Source organism: Etheostoma cragini, chromosome 8 (genome assembly GCF_013103735.1).
Source record: "Etheostoma cragini isolate CJK2018 chromosome 8, CSU_Ecrag_1.0, whole genome shotgun sequence".
Classification (NCBI taxonomy): Eukaryota; Metazoa; Chordata; class Actinopteri; order Perciformes; family Percidae; genus Etheostoma; species Etheostoma cragini.
In genome coordinates this window covers 14,315,169-14,332,867 of record NC_048414.1, presented here as the reverse complement: position 1 = coordinate 14,332,867, position 17,699 = coordinate 14,315,169, and the positions used below count along the sequence as shown (strand labels likewise).

The following is a 17,699-nucleotide window of genomic DNA, read 5'->3' as shown; positions in this document are numbered from 1 at the left end:
TTGTCTGTGAAAGGTGCTATATAAATAAAGCTTACTTACTTACTTTACCAAAATAAGAGAAAGGGGCTGGAGATTTGGTGTGCATGAATGTAGTGTGCCGTCAATGTGATAATTGTAAGGGTATTTTTGCGTGTCCCATATGTTCCTTTTCTAAATCTAAACTGCATAAACTACATATTAGTGTGCTCATTGTTAATACTTCTGGGAAAAGTCTGTTTCCTTTCATGCCAACATTATGATGAAACACGAGACTATGAATAGCCTGAAGTGTTTTACTGTAACATCTTCACGAGTACAGGTGGCTGACTGATATTTGTTTTAGTGCCGCCCTCCTTTGGTTAAAAAAAAAAGAGAAATACACCTTTACACTTATAAGTATGCACACAGTAATCAATGTAAGATTTATAACAATTTATTTCTTATAAAACTACCTCAAATTAAAATAGAGCAAATAAATATAGAAATATAAATATTTCATTGCAGTCATTTCCTCTTCACAACGTCTTAACAACGCAATGAAGCAAAGCATTTTTAGGCGAGGTGTTCGCCAAAAACCTTTTTTGCATGTTACAATTGCATATATTTCTTTTGCATATTTCCTAAAAGCAGCACATCATAATATGACTAAAATGACAACACTACATTTCTTCAAGATATGCCCTTTGTGTATTGGCTTGATCCTTGGAAAATAAATACTAGTAAGCTGATGCTAGGACACAATTTTTTTTTTGCTCTTGCTAGAATAATTACCTAAAGGTACTCAAAGCAGTGGAAATTTAGGTCGGAGAAATATTAAATAATTGCTATCAGTCTGCAGAGGTTTGTTGTCTTTGAGCTTTCATGCTCCTCCTGGTTTGCCTTGAGTCTTGCTGCATGCTTAGTAATCATCTCCCCGGCTCACTACCTCTTTGTAGGTGGGTCTGAGTAGGATGGTGTGCTCGTACTGGGCGGTGTAGCTGCCCTTGATGTCACACAGAGGTGGGTATGGGTCTATGATGCCAAGGTCACACAGATTCTTCAACGCCATCAGGTACTTGCTCTCGCCGAGGCGGTCCAGCCAGCGGCGGCAGAATGCCAAAGTGCCAAAGTTCTCATTGATCACATTTAGCAGATGTTTAGCCCTTGGAAGTCTGTAGCACAGTAACAACACAGAGTAAATAGTGAGACAAACTTTAGATTGACTAAAGATATCAACAAATGTTCAGGTACGACGCTCGCTTCTTTATGGATTGAAAGACAGAAGATGAGGAGCAAATCAACCTATAAATAATTTTCCTGAATCAATATTATTTAGCATTGTAATACAGGGATGGCATTAAAACAACAGAACCTTATTGGTACGTGTCCAACATTGAAGTTTTTCATGTAATGTGAGCACTCCATGTCATCGTGGACTGCACCTCTTCCTGTGCTGCCAAATGTTTCAATTGCGTAAGCTTCACCTTCCTGAAAGACAAAAAAAAAAAAAGACAAAACACTTAATTTGGTTGTAGGTGTAAAATGTAGAATTGCTATTAAAATCTGTATCTATGCACCTTCATGCAGGGCTGAGTGGGTATGATGTTACTGAAAGGACAAAAACACTCCAGGGGGACTGAGAGTAAATTTATTAAAACCTCAAGATGACAGCAGCTGACACGTATTCATGTGAAGTCTCTTAAGGACAGTAGTGTCCTTTGTGGAGCAGTGCCTTGTGCGAGTTGATTGGTGCGGTTCTATTGGCGTTTTTTGTCTCTATCAGCGCGTGGCTGTTGTTGGAGTCCCTGTGGTATTAGCTGATAACACTGCGACACCCTCTCTCCCCGATAATCATTCAAAGTGCTAGGCAGCCCTGTGGCACGCCCAGCTGCCATTCCACCCATGCACTCTCTGATCACAGAGAGGGTAATGGGCCTGTTATACCAACACACTTCAGTTAAAAATACAACACGCAAATCTGCCATCTCAGCAACCCCCCCCCCCCCCCCCCCCCCCCCCCCCCCCCCCCACACACACACACACACACACACAAACACACACACACCCCAACCCTCCTGGAAACATCAGGTAAAATGCTTGACTCAGCAACTTGCCAATTAAAATGCTTAGTTCTGTCCAAATACAGTTGTGTACTGCAGCTATGCGGGTATGAGACAGATGTGGATCTCAGTATAGTCTCTGGAAATGTAAGATTAGCTTTCCAGGCAGCTAACCCTAACTTTAACCCTAAACATAACCATTTCCCCGCTGCCTGGTAGGAGACGTTGGGGGCAAAAAACACCAAACACCTGTTTCTCCTTGGTGAAGTACCAGCCTGTTAAAATGAACTCTGGATGCCCACAATTCATTGCACAACTCAGTTAAAGGTGTAATATAAAGTGCTTACGAGAGGGACTCGGAAGCTGTTAGAGCAATGAATTGGATCACCTCGCCACACCCCGTCGTAATACTAACCAGCCACATGTTCTTGCAATTACACTTAAGAATTAAAAACTGTTTATTTGTATGCAAGGTCCAGCAGCTTATAAAGGTTTAATTTCAGACACTGCAGTAAAAAAAAAAGGCTGTTGAGTTGTTTTGCGCTCCAGAATCTAGTCGCATACACATTTGGCTCAGATGAAAGTGAGTATTCACTGCTGTACAAACCTCCATCCTTGTGGCTTCTCCGCCTTTAACAATAGGGACTGTCTTCCCTGAGTGTATCCTGTACTGTCCAATAGAGTGGCCATTGAGATTCCTGATTGGCTTCACTATAAAGACAACACCACACAGAGGTTAAATAAATAGGAAGCAGCGCTGACCCCGTGTATTAAAGAGAACATGATAAACAACCATTTGTTACCTTGATATGTTTTCCCATCTATCTCCACTTCGTAAGACTCCATGACCTCCTGAATGGTCTCACCAACATCGCACAGGCGCACATCAATTCCTGCAAACTGGGACGGAGAGGTGTTTATGCTATACATCATTACATTGCTCAGGCACAAACTGGATAGTAATGTGTCTTATAAGTAGCGTTTAAACACTTAAAAGTAAAGTACAAAAACTCCTGAGTAGTAACCAAGATGCAAATAAGAAACAATTTGCTCAAAACAAAGAGTAGTTCCTGAATAACTCTAAATTAAGGACTATATAATAACTCATGATACTTTCATTGACAGGTATCTATGCTATACTGACCACTTTAATTAATCCTGAAGTTCCTGAACTCTGAACCAGGTACTTAGAAGCATAAAACTGGACTGTCCTCTGGACCCCATAGAGAAGGTAGGGGAGAGGAGGATGTTAGCTAAGCGGACATCCATCATGGACAACACCTCTCACCCCCTACATGACACTGAGGGGTCCCTGAGCAGCTCCTTCAGCAGCAGACTGATACACCCACGGTGTAAGGAGAGGAACCGCAGGTCATTCATCCCGGCCGCAGTCAGACTCTACAACACCTGAACTATACCTGATAATGTTGTAGTTCTGTTCCTGTTTTCCATTTAATCCACACAATCTCTGTATATCTTTATCTGTATTTATGTTTTTCAATTACAAGTACTTACTTTTTAAATATTATTTATGGTCACAGGTGAATATAACTTATATTATGGTTGCCTACTTTTGCATTATTACTTTAATTACATATTCAATTTAATGTCAAAGTCACTTACTTACTTTGCAATATATATATATATTTTTTTGTACTATGGCAACCGCACTTTACTTTACAATACCTTTATTTGACGCCACTTTACTTCAGTCTACCTACTGCTCATTGTCTACACACACAAATAGCTAGCACTGGTCCATCTTGGACGCTTCATCAAAATTCTAACTGCATTTCGTTGCCTTGTACCTGTACCTGTGTAATGACCATAAGGAAAATAAATGAATCCAATCCAATCCAATCTAATCTGTACAGTATGCTCTGAAAAGAGATATTTTAACTTCCTCAGAACACATATGAAATTTGCATGCCAGAGTATTTGCTTGTCCATATAATTTACAATAGCTGTATATCATCATCATCAAAAAAATTGTCCCTGATAATGTGGCCCAAGTATTTTTCACTTTACTAACTACGTTAAGCTCTTGCCCTGACAAGTAAAAATAGGGAAAGCATAGCTTCCTGTCCTCCGTAGTTCTGACAATACTTACAACACTCTTTTTAGCATTGACTTTGATGTCATGCTGTAGTCCACAGTTTGAGCAGACTCTAAGCAGTTGCTGTAGGCCAGCTCTATATGGAGACATAACAATCAAATCATCTGCATACATCAGATGATTAATACAGCTATCCCCCACCATACATCCAGTTTTACACACTTGTAATGTCCCAGAAAGATCAGCCATGCATAAATTAAAAAGAACAGGTGACACTTATACACGAGGGGGGACAATATTCCCCTTGTGTATACGTATTTAAGGTATATTTAAGGTAATTTATTCATACTACTATACGGATTTTTAAAACATATGAGTTATATTGTCAGTGATCTCCATGCCAGTGAGTGCCTGTAATTGTGCACGTGTACCGTATATTAAATTCATTTTTTTGCTTATGACTTTTTGGGGATTTTTTGTGTAACCAGCAGTATTACGAAGTACCATGTATGGGTGTATGGGAAGAGCTCTATCACCTTAATGCCCGTGTTAGTTGCATCTCTCACAGCCTCCAGTAGCCTGTCATACTTTGGATTGAAAGTGACGGTGAAGGCACAGTCTATTATTCGACCTAAAAGACCAAAAGGCTTGGTTTTTTAAAACAGTTTCTATGTGATTATCATTTTGCAGAAACATACAGCATGTATAAATCTAATAAAAGAGGAAGTTAAAAAACGTTTGAGAACTGTTCTTAAGAATTAGAATATAATCACCATTTCACTACGTCACAATAAATGCCAAGTGTAAAAAGTTATAAGCGAGCCCTTACCGTTGATGTGCGTTCCAAAGTCAATTTTGCAGACATCGTCGTAGCGCAGCACCGTGGGGTCTCCTGCGTTTGGGGTGTAGTGGGCAGCACAGTGGTTGATGGAGCAGCCGGTGGGGAAGGCCAGGCCTGCCTTCAGCCCGTTTTCTCTGATGAGCCTCCTGGAGCAGTCCTCCAGCTTCTCGCTGCCACAAACGGAAAGCAGCACAAAGGGACAATGGATGGCAGGAACAATGAGATGGTTGTCGGGGCAGATGCAGAAGAAGTTGAAGCGCTTTTCTTTAATCATTTTTCAACTGTCTCTCAGGACAAAGAGGAGAAGTGCTGAAACCGTATCAATTCCAGTCTGAAATGAGCCCAGGCAGATATGAGCAACCAAGATTAAAATCCCTTAAAAGGGGCTCAGGGAAAATATTTCAGTACATATCTCACCAGATGTCAATCATAGTCATCCCTGGTTTGATCCAGCTCCTGACATATGAGCGGACCTGCCGATGTGCCTCAGCTGCTTGCCTGAAATCACTCCACATCTCCTCATTGGCCCTGTCCAGCGCCCGCTTCTCTTCACTGGTGGTCCGCCACGCTGCGCTGCGCCTGGCGGGAGGTGGACAGGCACACCACAGAGAGGAGGAAATCATTATTTTCTCATTATACTAATACTTGTAATGAGTAAATGACACACTCTTGTAGAAACTCTGCTCAAGTGAAAGCTGTGTTGATACTTTTCAGCTCTGTAAAAAAAATGAATTTACTTCTAAACAGGAAATTAAACCACACACTAAACATTGCACCTCATTATGTTGTCCAAATATGAATGAGTGCAAAGCAGAGAGACGTTAATTGAAAAAAACTAGGCATGTAACACAGTGGAAGACTACTGCTGAGTGAGAGGGATGATGTGGAGGTCACACACCCGTCTTTTGAAGGTGGATATTCACACTCCTCTCCCTTTGGAAAGTCTCCGCTGGGATAGAGCTCACAAATAGGAATTGAGGGAGGGTCAGTCTGTCCCTTCACTGTGGCCCAGATAGTGAGAAGGAGAAGCAGAGGAAAGCAGCCAGAGAGAGAAAGGAAAACACAAGTTATGCTCCCATTGTTCATGACATTAACATTTGAACCCAGCTAGAGAATACAGTACCGTTCTTGACTTACAGATCTAATTAGGCAAAGGCACCCTTGAGTGAAAGAAACCTATAGAATTATATTGCTAGACAAATCTCTGGCAATAAAATTGCATTATAAAGTGGGTTGTAATGATATATATATAGGACATTTTATAGAAGGATTTAGTTTTAGTCTGCTCGCTCCACACTGGCATTGCTGAGTATGATGTCATTAATTTTGTCCTGTCTGCCTGACATCTAAGGTCCTGTGGCATTTTGTCCTACACCTCCTGCATTATGTAACTCTCGTGACACTAATTATCCAAGTCAACCTGCTTTTGTGCACCTGTTGTATTTACCTAATGACTCAAAGTGATGCAGTTGATTCAAACACAGAAAAGACTTAGCTGTAGGGTTCTTACAGTAAGTACATCTATAAAACATGACGTGTCTCTATGACGATAAATATTCTGCCAAGTGATGATAATTGCAGTTTCAATTTAAATTCTGAATCGAGGAAGTGTGAATTTGATTCAAACAGTAATCTGTGGTAGAGATGCATTTGCTGCACTAAGAAAAACCAAACGGCTTACATCCTTTCTTCTTTTTCTTCTTCTTCTTCTTTTTTCCAGCTGAGTTATCTCCTTCATCTCCATCTGTTGAAAGCATCATTAGCTTCAATACAGTTTGTAAAGTGAGAACTATCGACAGGAGCTTGGGCACAACTCCCAGTGTGCTACTGCAAATCAGATATCTCATTGCAGATATGACTAGCTGAATTTCACGGTGCACTTTCAGGGGCTTAAAGTTCAACACAATCGCCACTGCAGACGATAATGACGGTGATGAGGACTTACCTTCTTCTCCGTCCTCCTCCCTCTCTTTGTCTTCCAGTGTTTGCTGCTCCAACTGTTTTGTCACATCACCAACACCTCCAGCTTCTCCGTCCCTCTCAGCTCGATTTGTCCCTGCTGCAAAGTCACACACCCTCGTGCATGCATGTGCAGGTGAACATGCACGTGTACACCGATGGGGTGCAAACACATGCATGCACACACAAACACACACACACACACACACACACACACACACACACAGTGAGTAAATAATTTGTGGTTCAGAGTCGTTTCAAGAAAGTGCAACCACTACGATCTCAACTTGGCAGGGTCTGTGCATAATTTCTTTCTTTACCTTTGGAGTCATATCCTCAAGGGCATGTACCTTGCAGCATTATGACATTTAGCCCTTCAAAGAAAGAGCTGTGTGGACCACACATGACTTATGGCAGGTTCAACAACTCATGCTTTCTGGGATTTTATATATGCATTTTTTTTTATTATGAGGCAGTAAGGTTGCAGTTCTCATCATATTGCACTAAAATTGGGAATTATTTCTATTACATAATTCCATGCAGCTTAGGGGGATTTATAGGCTAAACATATTTAATCTTGAGTGAAATAAAAATGTTATTCCACCCGTATCTTGAAACTACAGTTTTCAATCAGTTTTGATGGTAAATTCCGATTTTCAGAGATTGGCCCGTTTCCATGTGAGCGCCCTCAGCTCCAGCGGCAGCCGCTCATGAGTTGGGACAGCTGGACAGGGACACCCTCTGACAGGTTGAAAAGTCTGCTGTCCCGCATATGTGATGCTCGTGCTCTATATCGAGTGGCACTAGAGGAGACAATTTTGCGATATTTTCTAAACCGTCTCTTTTACCACAAAGTGATGCCTCCTACCTGGTGCCGTGGTCTTATTCCTCTTCTTCTTTCTTCTCTTTTTTTTCACTGCTTCTGAGGCGTCTGCGTCTTCTCTCTCCTCGTTCAAGTCGTCCCCATTGAGAAGTTGAGGCTCCACTTCATGCTGTAGCTGTAGCTCCGCCATGATCAGCGACTAAAAGATGAAGTGACGCATAAGCTGCTGAGAGCCTCCAGTGGTCAAAGCGGAAAAGTGTGCTGGGGGGAAGCTGAGCCAATAATGAGCTATTAGACAATCTCTGGGCAACAACTTGACCCGAGTAGAGGAAGACGATCCTCCTTTGTCCTGAGAAAACTTTTATTTCTCACATTCAGATTGTTTTCTGCTGGTGAAAATGGGCCAAACAGCAACACATTCACAGTGTGTTCTGTGGAGGCTGAAATGTTCATAATGTGACCATCCTGTCCTAAAAATTAATTGGCCTGTAAAAGCTGCATGCTAGAATCTTCACTTTGTCTGTGGCTGAGTTTCAGGTTACTGCGCACCTGTGACTGCAGCTCCTCCTCGGTAACGCCATGTGTCACTTCTCCTGGATGACCACACTGGAAAACACCCTATCCGTTAATGTAAATTATGTTCTGTTGTTCGCATCGTCACGGCAAGTCTTTTAGTTTGATCTCCAGTCGATCATTAATGGTATCGCGAGTATTTGATGACGGGCGTAGAACGGTGTATCCAAGCAACAAGGCCAGCACACTAAGTGGATAGAAGCACATTTACAGAAGTGAAAGGTGGATTTTAAAGCGCTACAGCTCGGGTTGGTTGATATTTTGTTGCAAGGGACAGGATTAAGAGGAATTTCAATTGGAGTTTTTCTTTCTTTTTCTTTTGAAAGGAAATGACTTCTTCTGTCGCATCGACGGAACCCAGAACTGGCCCTTTGTATTTCTTTGACCAGGTGGGCTAATGACTCATTTAGCTAGCTTACTGTAGTTTAAAAGAAACGTCAATAACCTTAGCCTAACTTTTCTTTCTGCAGCCGACCAAACGAAGCAGAATTAAAGGAGCGCAAAGTAACATTTTGCATTTCAATTTGGCAAATGAAGGAGCGAAGTTAGAAGACACAGTGCAAAGGTAATTCAAATCCTTATTGCTACAAACTATTTTAACATTTTACCTGTCCGATTAATGGCCAAACATGTTCACTTTTGTCTCACAGTAATCGAGACGACAACATCGAAGGTAAAAGTGATGAGCGCACTCAGGGGCTGCCGGGGGAGACAGGTGGAGATGTTAAACCTGATACCTCATCAAAGGACTACGATCCGATGGATGCGTACAAACGAGCAGCCCCTCGGTTATTAAACGAAGTGGCTCGCCTACTTTCTCAACATAAATGGACTGAGGAGGGGCGTACTATTCCACACGGGATTGGAAATATTCTAAATTACTCCTGGAAGGAACTGACGGCGGGCTCGGTGTTCATGAGAAGTCCGGAACAGACTGACAAACTAGGAAAGTCCAAAGGTTTCCTGAAGTTGGATGAAGCTCGGTCCCGTCAGTTGTCCGCCAGATGTGACACGAGGCAGGAAGGAGAGAGAATCTCATGTGTTGTGGAAAACGTTGGTCCCTCTGTGGGGAAAACACAACTCAGCTCAAATCCACGCACGAAAAAACGCAAAGACAATTCCAATAAAGGTAAACATACGTGCCTGACTTTTCTATTGAAGCCTACTTTTGTCAGAAAAAGAAAAATGACTTGATAAAATCCCTAAATATACTCACGCTATGTCAAAAGTATGACACACTGAGTCCCAATTGTGAGACAGGCTAGGCTACTATAAATACCTTTTATTCTTGGTGGTATTAGGCTTACAATATATAGCTCATACAAGGGTAGACATAAGGGATTTATGGTTTACACATGATTTAATAAAGCTAATGAAAACCTTTGCCCAAAAAGAAATCCACCTGTTTGAAGTTCATCCTCCTCATGCTTTCTCTTATTACCTTTCTGAAAAAGGTCAGAAGCATCTGGACCAAACTCAATAGCCTATTTTATTTAATAACAGCTTCATGATTTATGATTTTATAATAAAGTAAGTCATTAATAAAAGCCATGTGTCTCTCACTTTAGAAGTCATCACATCTCCCTCATTAATATTGAGTTCTTCCACTATAATAACCCATGGACCTGTAGGCTTTATGTTTCTTAATACAAAGACAAAGCAAGTAATGCTACAAGACAACATCTGCCAAAGGTTTTTTTCTATATGCATTATTAGAAAAAGTGTTGTGGTGTTGTATGTAAAATGGAGAATAGGAAGGGCATTATATTTGAACTATATTCCGTGTAACGTAGCCAAGAGACAATAACAATGAGAGCGATGAAAGCGAAAACCCATTAAGTAATTTCTCATGAAGGTGTTGACAGCTTTGGTTGCAAGCGTGTGAAAGTGAGAGGATTAGTTTACCAGACAGGACAAGGTAACTGGTAGCTGGGCACAGACATACTGCTGTCTGTTAATCAGTTACAGAGCTTTTGAGTTACATTATTAAATTCCCTGATTCCACTGTTAGTAACCGATACATGGTCAGTAGGTTATGTCCATGCAAATTTATTTAAAAGGGAAATATAAGACATCAGCTGATGCATTGACTGAGTAACATATTCTCTCTCCCCAACAGCTCACAACTACAACACCGTCAGTTTCTCCATCTCATCCAACAGCTGCAGTAATCCAGGTAAAAGACATGGAGATAAAGTATTGTGTAATGTAGGCCACTGTGTCTGTTGTTGACTGTCTCACTGCCGTGGTCCTGCCACCTTGATCAGCTGGATGTGATTTGTGTCCAGGTTGGATCATCCAGCCAAAGCAGCCCTCCTGCGTTGAGCCTCGGCAGATCCGTTTGTGTCAGTGGGTGCTTGAGCAACTCCGGGTGGCAAGAAGTCCTGAGTATGTTGTTACCCTTTGTTGTTGCATTTAGACTGCAGGTTATGTGCCAAAATGTCTAGAGGGATCAAGGATGGTAATGTCGGTCGATTGGTTGGTCCAGAGTGAAATATCTCACTTCTGGATCGACTTTATACAGATATCGGGAGTAGGCTAGCCAGATTTTGGTGATCCTGACTTTCCACCTAGTGCCACCAGCACGTCAGAGTTTTCAGTAATAAATGAAATATCTTTACATGGATTCGATGGACTGACAGAAAATGTTTGTACAGATATGATTCCCAGACCACAATGAGCCCTGACATTTTCAGTATAACATTTCCTACAACATTTGTGGACTTTCATACATTATATTAAATAGGCCTACTCAAGTTAGTTATTTGCAAAAACAATTGAGTCACAGCCGGTGAAGTAATCCAGACTGATCCTGGCTAACGCCGCCATGCTAATACACGCTAACTTTCAGCTTATGTTACCAGAGGATCAGGCAAGCGGGCCACGGCTGTTTACAGCTTATAGCCACAGTGACAGACATAACTGCAATTTTTGTCTTCATCGTGGAAAAAACTTTCTTTTGGCAGAACAACCAGTAGCCTGTTCAGCGGCCAAAGCCGACAAACAGTGAGTAATTGTAAGCTGAGAAAGTGTGTCTGTCAGTCGTGTTAAAAAGACCACAAGGTCGCTGTTTTTTTTGCGGTTGTGCAATAATTTTAAGCTGAAAAAGAGTAGCTGTCAGTCAGGTACAGAGCTCCGCGAGAGGACAGGCTTTTATGACTGTCAACATCAGCATCTAACGCTCTGCGCTGTGGAGCAGCTAGCAAGCTAATGTCTGGGAATGCGACACTAGCACCTAGCTAACACTGAAATTGTGGGATGCTACATTCTCAACCTGGCAACCCCTGTGAACTTCTATTTTGTAATGTAACCCATAATAAATGCTAAATGAGAGGTCAGTTATTTAAGCATGATCAATTACCTCATCTTCTCATAGAAAACTGCTAACAGCTGAACAGGACCTGAACAAACCGCTCATACTCCGTCACTATGGTGATGCAAAGGCACAACTGAAGGCCAGGAGAGCGAGGAGAACGGCACAGCCTGTTACTGTGGTCAATGGGATGCCCCAGATACCAGAAGTGAAGCAGCAGGATCCTGCACGGCAGAAACTACACTACAGGATCAATGACAGCTCCTCGTTCATATAGTACCTTACTCTCATCATGTTTATTCCTAAGTATTTCAATTCTAATAGTTGTACAAGAAGAATACAGTGTATGGCATAGGACTAATGTGTCACTGGAGCTGACCTTTTGACCTTTGACCCTACCCTCCCAGCTACCCTTCTGGTTGTATCGCAGTATGCCAGAGCCACTCAGGTCTGAGCTGTGGAGGCTTTTATACCAACGTGTTCAGTGACAGTGAGTGTCCCGTTATTCTGGCGACTATCACAGCGTTCGGGCACGGGGCTGTGACACATCCTCTTAGGTAAGTTGATATGTGAGAATGTCTGAATTAGTAAGATGGGGGCTCCACTGAGAATAAGTAAATCTATTGTCATGATAATGTTGTCTGTGGCTCTGGAGAGAGCTAGCTCTGTGATTTTGGAGCTTTACCCATATAAGGGACACAAAGTCATGGTATCTCTGCCTCAGCCGCTTTGATTTGGAAAATTTAAACAGGACATCTATCTCTTGGGATTCTCCCAACTTGATGGAAGTGCCAAACAGCTGGAGTACCCTTAATCACATTACCATAACATTTCTGTCAATGTTCTTATCTCACTCCCACAAAGAAAGCAAAAAAAAGGATAATCGGCAAAATGGTTAACGTCTTTAAACAGCATTTCTATAATTTCTACATGTATGTGTGAATGATGTGTAAAATGTTCCTTCAGCTCTGCCATTACAGCCGTGTGGGACCAGCACGGTGGATTCATATGTGACCATAATGGGAACATATCTAAGGAGTGGAGCTGGCAGACAGGCCACACACTGAGGGAGAAGATTGTTATACAGGTGCAGCAACAGTGCTAGAATTTTGACTTTTGCACTACCACAACTTTTTCTACCTATGTGCTATTTACTTTTATAAAATAATTTTGCCCATGTTGTGCAATAAACAAACAGTGTCAGGATCATGTTGCACAAAGATCAGGCCAGAGGTAATCGCCAGACAAGAAATATATTCAGTGACAAGGGCAGTCAGAGGGACTCTGAATCTGGAGAGAACCTGTCATGTGAGATAATTGTGAGATATGCATGTGGGAAATGTCACATTTAGGGGTAACGAAGCAGGACATAGAGGTATGGGGTGGTGTTGCCGCAGTGGATGTGACAGTGGATATGACACATGCCTTTGGTGTGTGAGACCCGGGTTCGATTCCCACTGCAATACATCAGCCAGTGTGTCCCTAGCTGGTCCAGAGGTGTGCGATCTCTAACACATATATTATAATTGTAAGTCGCTTTGGATAAAAGAGTCAGCTAAAATTACATGTAATGTAACGGTATGACGCATGACGTACTGATTAACAAACACTAACTGCCTCTGACAGGACTAGGAGAGGTTTTATAACAGGTTTATAGCATGCAGATTAGATACCAATGGATGAATTCATCCAATTTAAACCTGTAAATGTGTTTGTCTCCTACAGTTGTCAGATGGGATCTCTGTGAGCCTGCTCAGTGGCATTTCTGCCATGCTCAGCTTCAGGTGTGACAACGAAAGTGTTCAACTTCCTCTTACTGCTCTGTCGGATATTAACCAATCACAAGAAACGGTGAGACTAAGAGTAAAATGAGTAACAAAAAAGTGTTTGATTTATGATAAACAACCCTGTATGATGTTTACTCTTTATTGACAGGCTTGTTTGCAGACTGAAGGAAAGTTTACCTCTTATTTTGCTCAAGACCTGCTGGCGAAGAAGACAACATCCCTTGAGAGCAAGAGGAACCTGACGCTTACACCTGTAAGAGACTTTTTATTACCATATCACAATGCTTCAGTGAAGGTATGACATAAACTTATCAACAGAAAAAAACAATCTGTCACAACAACAGCTTTGAAGATGATCTTCCCTGAGTCACTTTGTATAGAACAGCTTGCTAAATGTCTTTTGTTGTTCTATATCATAATCTACCATGCGAGAAATGATGTATCGCAGGTGTCTGTGTGCTCCCGGGAGGTCTTCCAGATGGTCAGAGAGGTGGAGGGGCTGGAGGAGCCATCCGCGCAGTTTAGAAAAAGACGACATGTTAGCAGAGAGCTGAAGAGGCTTCAGCAGAGAGTACGGAACACCCTGGGGAGCTGGCTGGATTATTATCGAGTGGCCATCGGTACGTACCGACGCATACCCAGCTGGGGTTCGAACTGCAGCCAGTGGATGGGATGTACCGAATATTATGAGTTATTAAAGTATTCAATGGAGATAAAAGTAAGCTAGTAAGGTTGTTTGAGAGTGATTCAGTGAAGCAAAAAGTTACAGTATCACATCATCCTTCAAACTCAACATTATTGATAGTTCCATCAGGATCTTGTTCACGGTCACTCGTGTCACTCGTGTCTGTATGCATTTCTGAGTGACCTCTTCCTCTCCTTCAGGTATCCAGTGTCCTGACACGAAGCGGATGCCAGATGCCCTACTGAGAACCAGGCTGAGGAGAGAGGTACAGTCAGCTGCTCTGCCCTCCCTGAACCCACCTGAGCGAGCAGATGCTGAACCAGTCCAGCCTGAGGAGGGCAGGAATGAGTTACAGGAGCTGCACACACATCTACCAGTACCAGCAGAAAAACCTCTGGACTCCAATGCCAAGCTGCCAAGGTGCACACTGTACACCAATCCATATTACCAGAATATCTATCTATCTATCTATCTATCTATCTATCTATCTATCTATCTATCTATCTATCTATCTATCATCCTAAACAGACACCAGTGATTGATTTTTTGACAGAAACACACTGTTTATTGATCAAATTTACATTTATTTAGGTGCATGAGCTCTGCTAGACTTTGCACAGTCTGCATTGTGTAATATATACTGTATTATAATAATGTAATATTTTACTGTTTTACCTGTATGTTGCCAGGACACAAAGAACCAAAACAAAGGAGAAGCCCCATGTCACACAGATAGGACCCCTTCAAATTTATGGCAACATCCAACTTGAGTGAGACCTAGTCCTACTTATGGCACATAGACACATTCAAATGATATTCTGTTGAAAACTACATTTATTGAAGTTTATTTGAACAGGAGTATATTTACAATCACAGCTTCACTATCGCCCCACCCTGCCAGGTCAATAATTCTTCCAAACAGTGCAGATTTGCAGCCCTCCGCTTCCACCCGCTGTCCAACCCCGCCGTTGTTCACCCCCTCCGTCCCCCTCACAGTGTGCCCTGCTCTGCTGAGAGCTGCCGTGGGGGGGGAAGGGGGGCACAAGCGGTGCAGCTGCAGCGCTGCACTGATGCCAGTGGTGACGGACCTGGAGTACGATGCCTTCATTATGTGCCAGCTTCCACACAGTCAACAGATCCTAGTGGTGTGTGTAACTCTGCCACGCCAACCCGTCAACACACATGCAGTGTTCGGCCTGGACGTGCTGGAACAGCTCTACAGGAGGAGGAACAAGTACAGAACGATGCCGTGTACACAGGTGTGAATGCAGTCCTACATACAGGGGGTAGACAAAATAACAAAAACACAATAAGCATAACTTTTCTCTTATTTTAGTCACCTGTTATATGCTGTATGTATAGCAGTATACAGCATTGAGTTTACATAATCAGCAAGTAACTAAATGTGTACTTAAACATGCCTAGCTTGGCACAGACTACAAAATAAAGGGTCAGTGAAAGACATACTACAGTCAGCAGCATATTGTACATTATGTATTTCTGGAAAACTCAATAACAGTTTTTTTTTTATCTAGTGCCAGATGGATTCATTTCGCTTGGTGAGGTATGAGATGTCGACTCGGAACCCCCGCTGTGGAGTTAAGAACATCCTGCTGCAGCAGCGGCACAATGCTGCTCCTGGGATGGTCCTGGTCAGTTAACCCACTGCAGGCTCGGCTCAGTGCAGGTTGTCATGGTTTCCACTGGGTGGCAGCAGTGCTGTGGGGGGGTATAAGTAATGAAGCCTGACAAGCAGTGAGGGATGGTGCTTCTTAATTAAAAAAGAGTGGTCTAAGTTGTAGCTCATGGTCACGACAGTTGCTCCACAGATTTTTGCTGTAAGATGAAAATCCATCCTTCAGTCCATAAATCAAACAGAAGACTTAGAAGTCTTTCTCACACTACACTGTATACACACAGCAAACAATCCTCTGTGTTGAAATCTAAAACTATTTGCATGACTGATATAATTTATGTGGTCAAAGGACAGAATCAACACGATGGTTCAAAACACATCTTAATAATCTAAATAAAAATGCATGTACTAATGCTTTTTATCACAATAAAACTGCAGTGTGTAAAGTTTTTTTCCATTCCATTTCTCACATGTAATGCATTTTTTTCTGTTTAATGTGATAGATGTACATCAGAGGGAAGCTGCTATTTGTTGGCTACGTATTCAGTGGTCTCAGCTGCTCTGTCAGGGACCTTCAAAAGCAAATCTCCAGAACCAGGAGAGACTACAGATTAGGTCTGAGCCTCCCTTCAGACCACAAGTTCAGGTACTACTGCACCATACCCAGTGTGAATCTGATTTACTGTAAGAAACTCAATCATCGCTGTAATGAAGTGATATAGTGTAAATGTTTAGGGAATTAAATTTAAAGCAATTGTTAGTGATCATTGGGAAATTCGTTTTTTCCATATGTTTTATTGTATAAATATACAAATGACAAATGTACAAAGAAATGAAATACTCCATTTCAAGTAAATATCCTGGATTCCAAGTTTTACTGAAGTCTAAGTATGAGCAACAAAATGAATAAAAATTCAAAAGTAAAAGTACTCTTTAGGCAGAATGGTCTGTGTTAGTGTTATATTACAGTATTATCATATTATGTGCTCCTTATACTGTTAGGTAGTTTAAGCTATAGTAATGCATCATATTTTATAAACTGTTCCAACAACTCTGCATGTTTTTTAAGTAAAATATAAAATACTTTAAAATAGGAATACTCAAGTACAAATATCTCCAAATTGTACTTTAGTGTTGATATTTGTCCTGTCCACCACTGGTAGTTCATAGTTTTCTTTCCTTGTAGTGATACAGTTAACACTCCTGCAGCCACAGATGGACAAAACTCACAAGATGCAACACTGAAAGGACGAGACATCAACACTGCTTCTGTAGAAAAGGAAAAGACCAATGAGAGGTGTGTGACTAAATTAATTTTTTTATAGATCCCTGTAAATTCATGAAATATAACTTGATGGTTCACAACATTTAATTTAATTTATGTGACAGAAAAAACAATCACGTTCCAGAGGTGTCACACCAACAACAGAGAGACTTTTGTATCAAACCAAAGAAGACTTCAGCACTTCCTCAAGTTCCTGTTATCACACAATGACTATGCTCCAGTAACACCATTATATATGTATTAATCCAATGTAGTTTAGTCTCAAAACTGCATCAACTGTGGGTTAATTCTTCAGGTAAATGTACAATCAAACTACAAACGCCTAATGTGTTTACTATGCAGGTTGGCACCACTGTTTAGTCAAATTTGTACTTGAAATACAAAACATTATTTGGCATCAGGTGTAAAGATCAAAGAAAATCTGTGACAGCTGATGTTTCATTGGGCTTTTTATTTTATGTAAATATCAGTGGGAAACATCCGCAGATTTAATAAAAAAAATGTAATAAAAACTATCCTATAGGCTACTGTTTTTTTTAGGATCTTGACTCCCTAACTTTCTGTCAGCCTGAGCATTTTCCTGTAAGACTGAATGATTTATCAACCTCGTGACAAAGTTACAGCATGACGAAAGCACCAACCAGGAATGATTTTTGAGTTTTACTTCCTCAACTATCAGCTGTAGCTGACAAAGCATCAGTTGGTTTCCACTCACATTTCTGG

At 41.5% G+C, this 17,699-nt stretch overlaps 2 protein-coding genes across 4 annotated transcripts; one reads left to right on the top strand and one right to left on the bottom strand.

Annotated features, from left to right (window-relative positions):
- Nucleotides 1-595: 595 nt before the first annotated feature.
- LOC117949435 (methionine aminopeptidase 2-like) lies at nucleotides 596-8,090 on the bottom strand. The gene is made up of 12 exons (XM_034879730.1): nucleotides 7,743-8,090; nucleotides 6,861-6,974; nucleotides 6,597-6,659; nucleotides 5,814-5,916; nucleotides 5,623-5,631; nucleotides 5,333-5,494; nucleotides 4,904-5,085; nucleotides 4,611-4,705; nucleotides 2,822-2,918; nucleotides 2,626-2,729; nucleotides 1,331-1,446; nucleotides 596-1,130 (listed from the first exon to the last, which is right to left on the bottom strand). Exons 1-12 carry the CDS (start codon nucleotides 7,885-7,887, stop codon nucleotides 878-880), a joined length of 1,443 nt encoding a protein of 480 aa, XP_034735621.1. The 5' UTR covers nucleotides 7,888-8,090; the 3' UTR covers nucleotides 596-877.
- A 33-nt stretch (nucleotides 8,091-8,123) lies between these two features.
- On the top strand, nucleotides 8,124-17,478 carry LOC117949411 (uncharacterized protein C3orf20-like). Of its 3 annotated transcripts, none has more exons than XM_034879676.1 (19): nucleotides 8,124-8,518; nucleotides 8,597-8,659; nucleotides 8,741-8,835; nucleotides 8,921-9,399; nucleotides 10,390-10,446; nucleotides 10,559-10,658; nucleotides 11,647-11,859; nucleotides 11,991-12,140; nucleotides 12,550-12,670; nucleotides 13,309-13,434; nucleotides 13,519-13,623; nucleotides 13,849-13,990; nucleotides 14,256-14,475; nucleotides 14,745-14,825; nucleotides 14,957-15,314; nucleotides 15,591-15,707; nucleotides 16,195-16,337; nucleotides 16,878-16,988; nucleotides 17,081-17,478. In XM_034879676.1, the coding sequence occupies exons 2-19, from the start codon at nucleotides 8,600-8,602 to the stop codon at nucleotides 17,184-17,186; spliced, it is 2,784 nt and encodes a 927-aa protein (XP_034735567.1). In that variant the 5' UTR covers nucleotides 8,124-8,518; nucleotides 8,597-8,599; the 3' UTR covers nucleotides 17,187-17,478. The 3 variants fall into 3 exon arrangements, with proteins under 3 accessions (XP_034735567.1, XP_034735566.1, XP_034735565.1); XM_034879675.1 differs by having other exon boundaries at nucleotides 13,840-13,990; XM_034879674.1 differs by having other exon boundaries at nucleotides 13,819-13,990.
- Nucleotides 17,479-17,699: the final 221 nt, after the last annotated feature.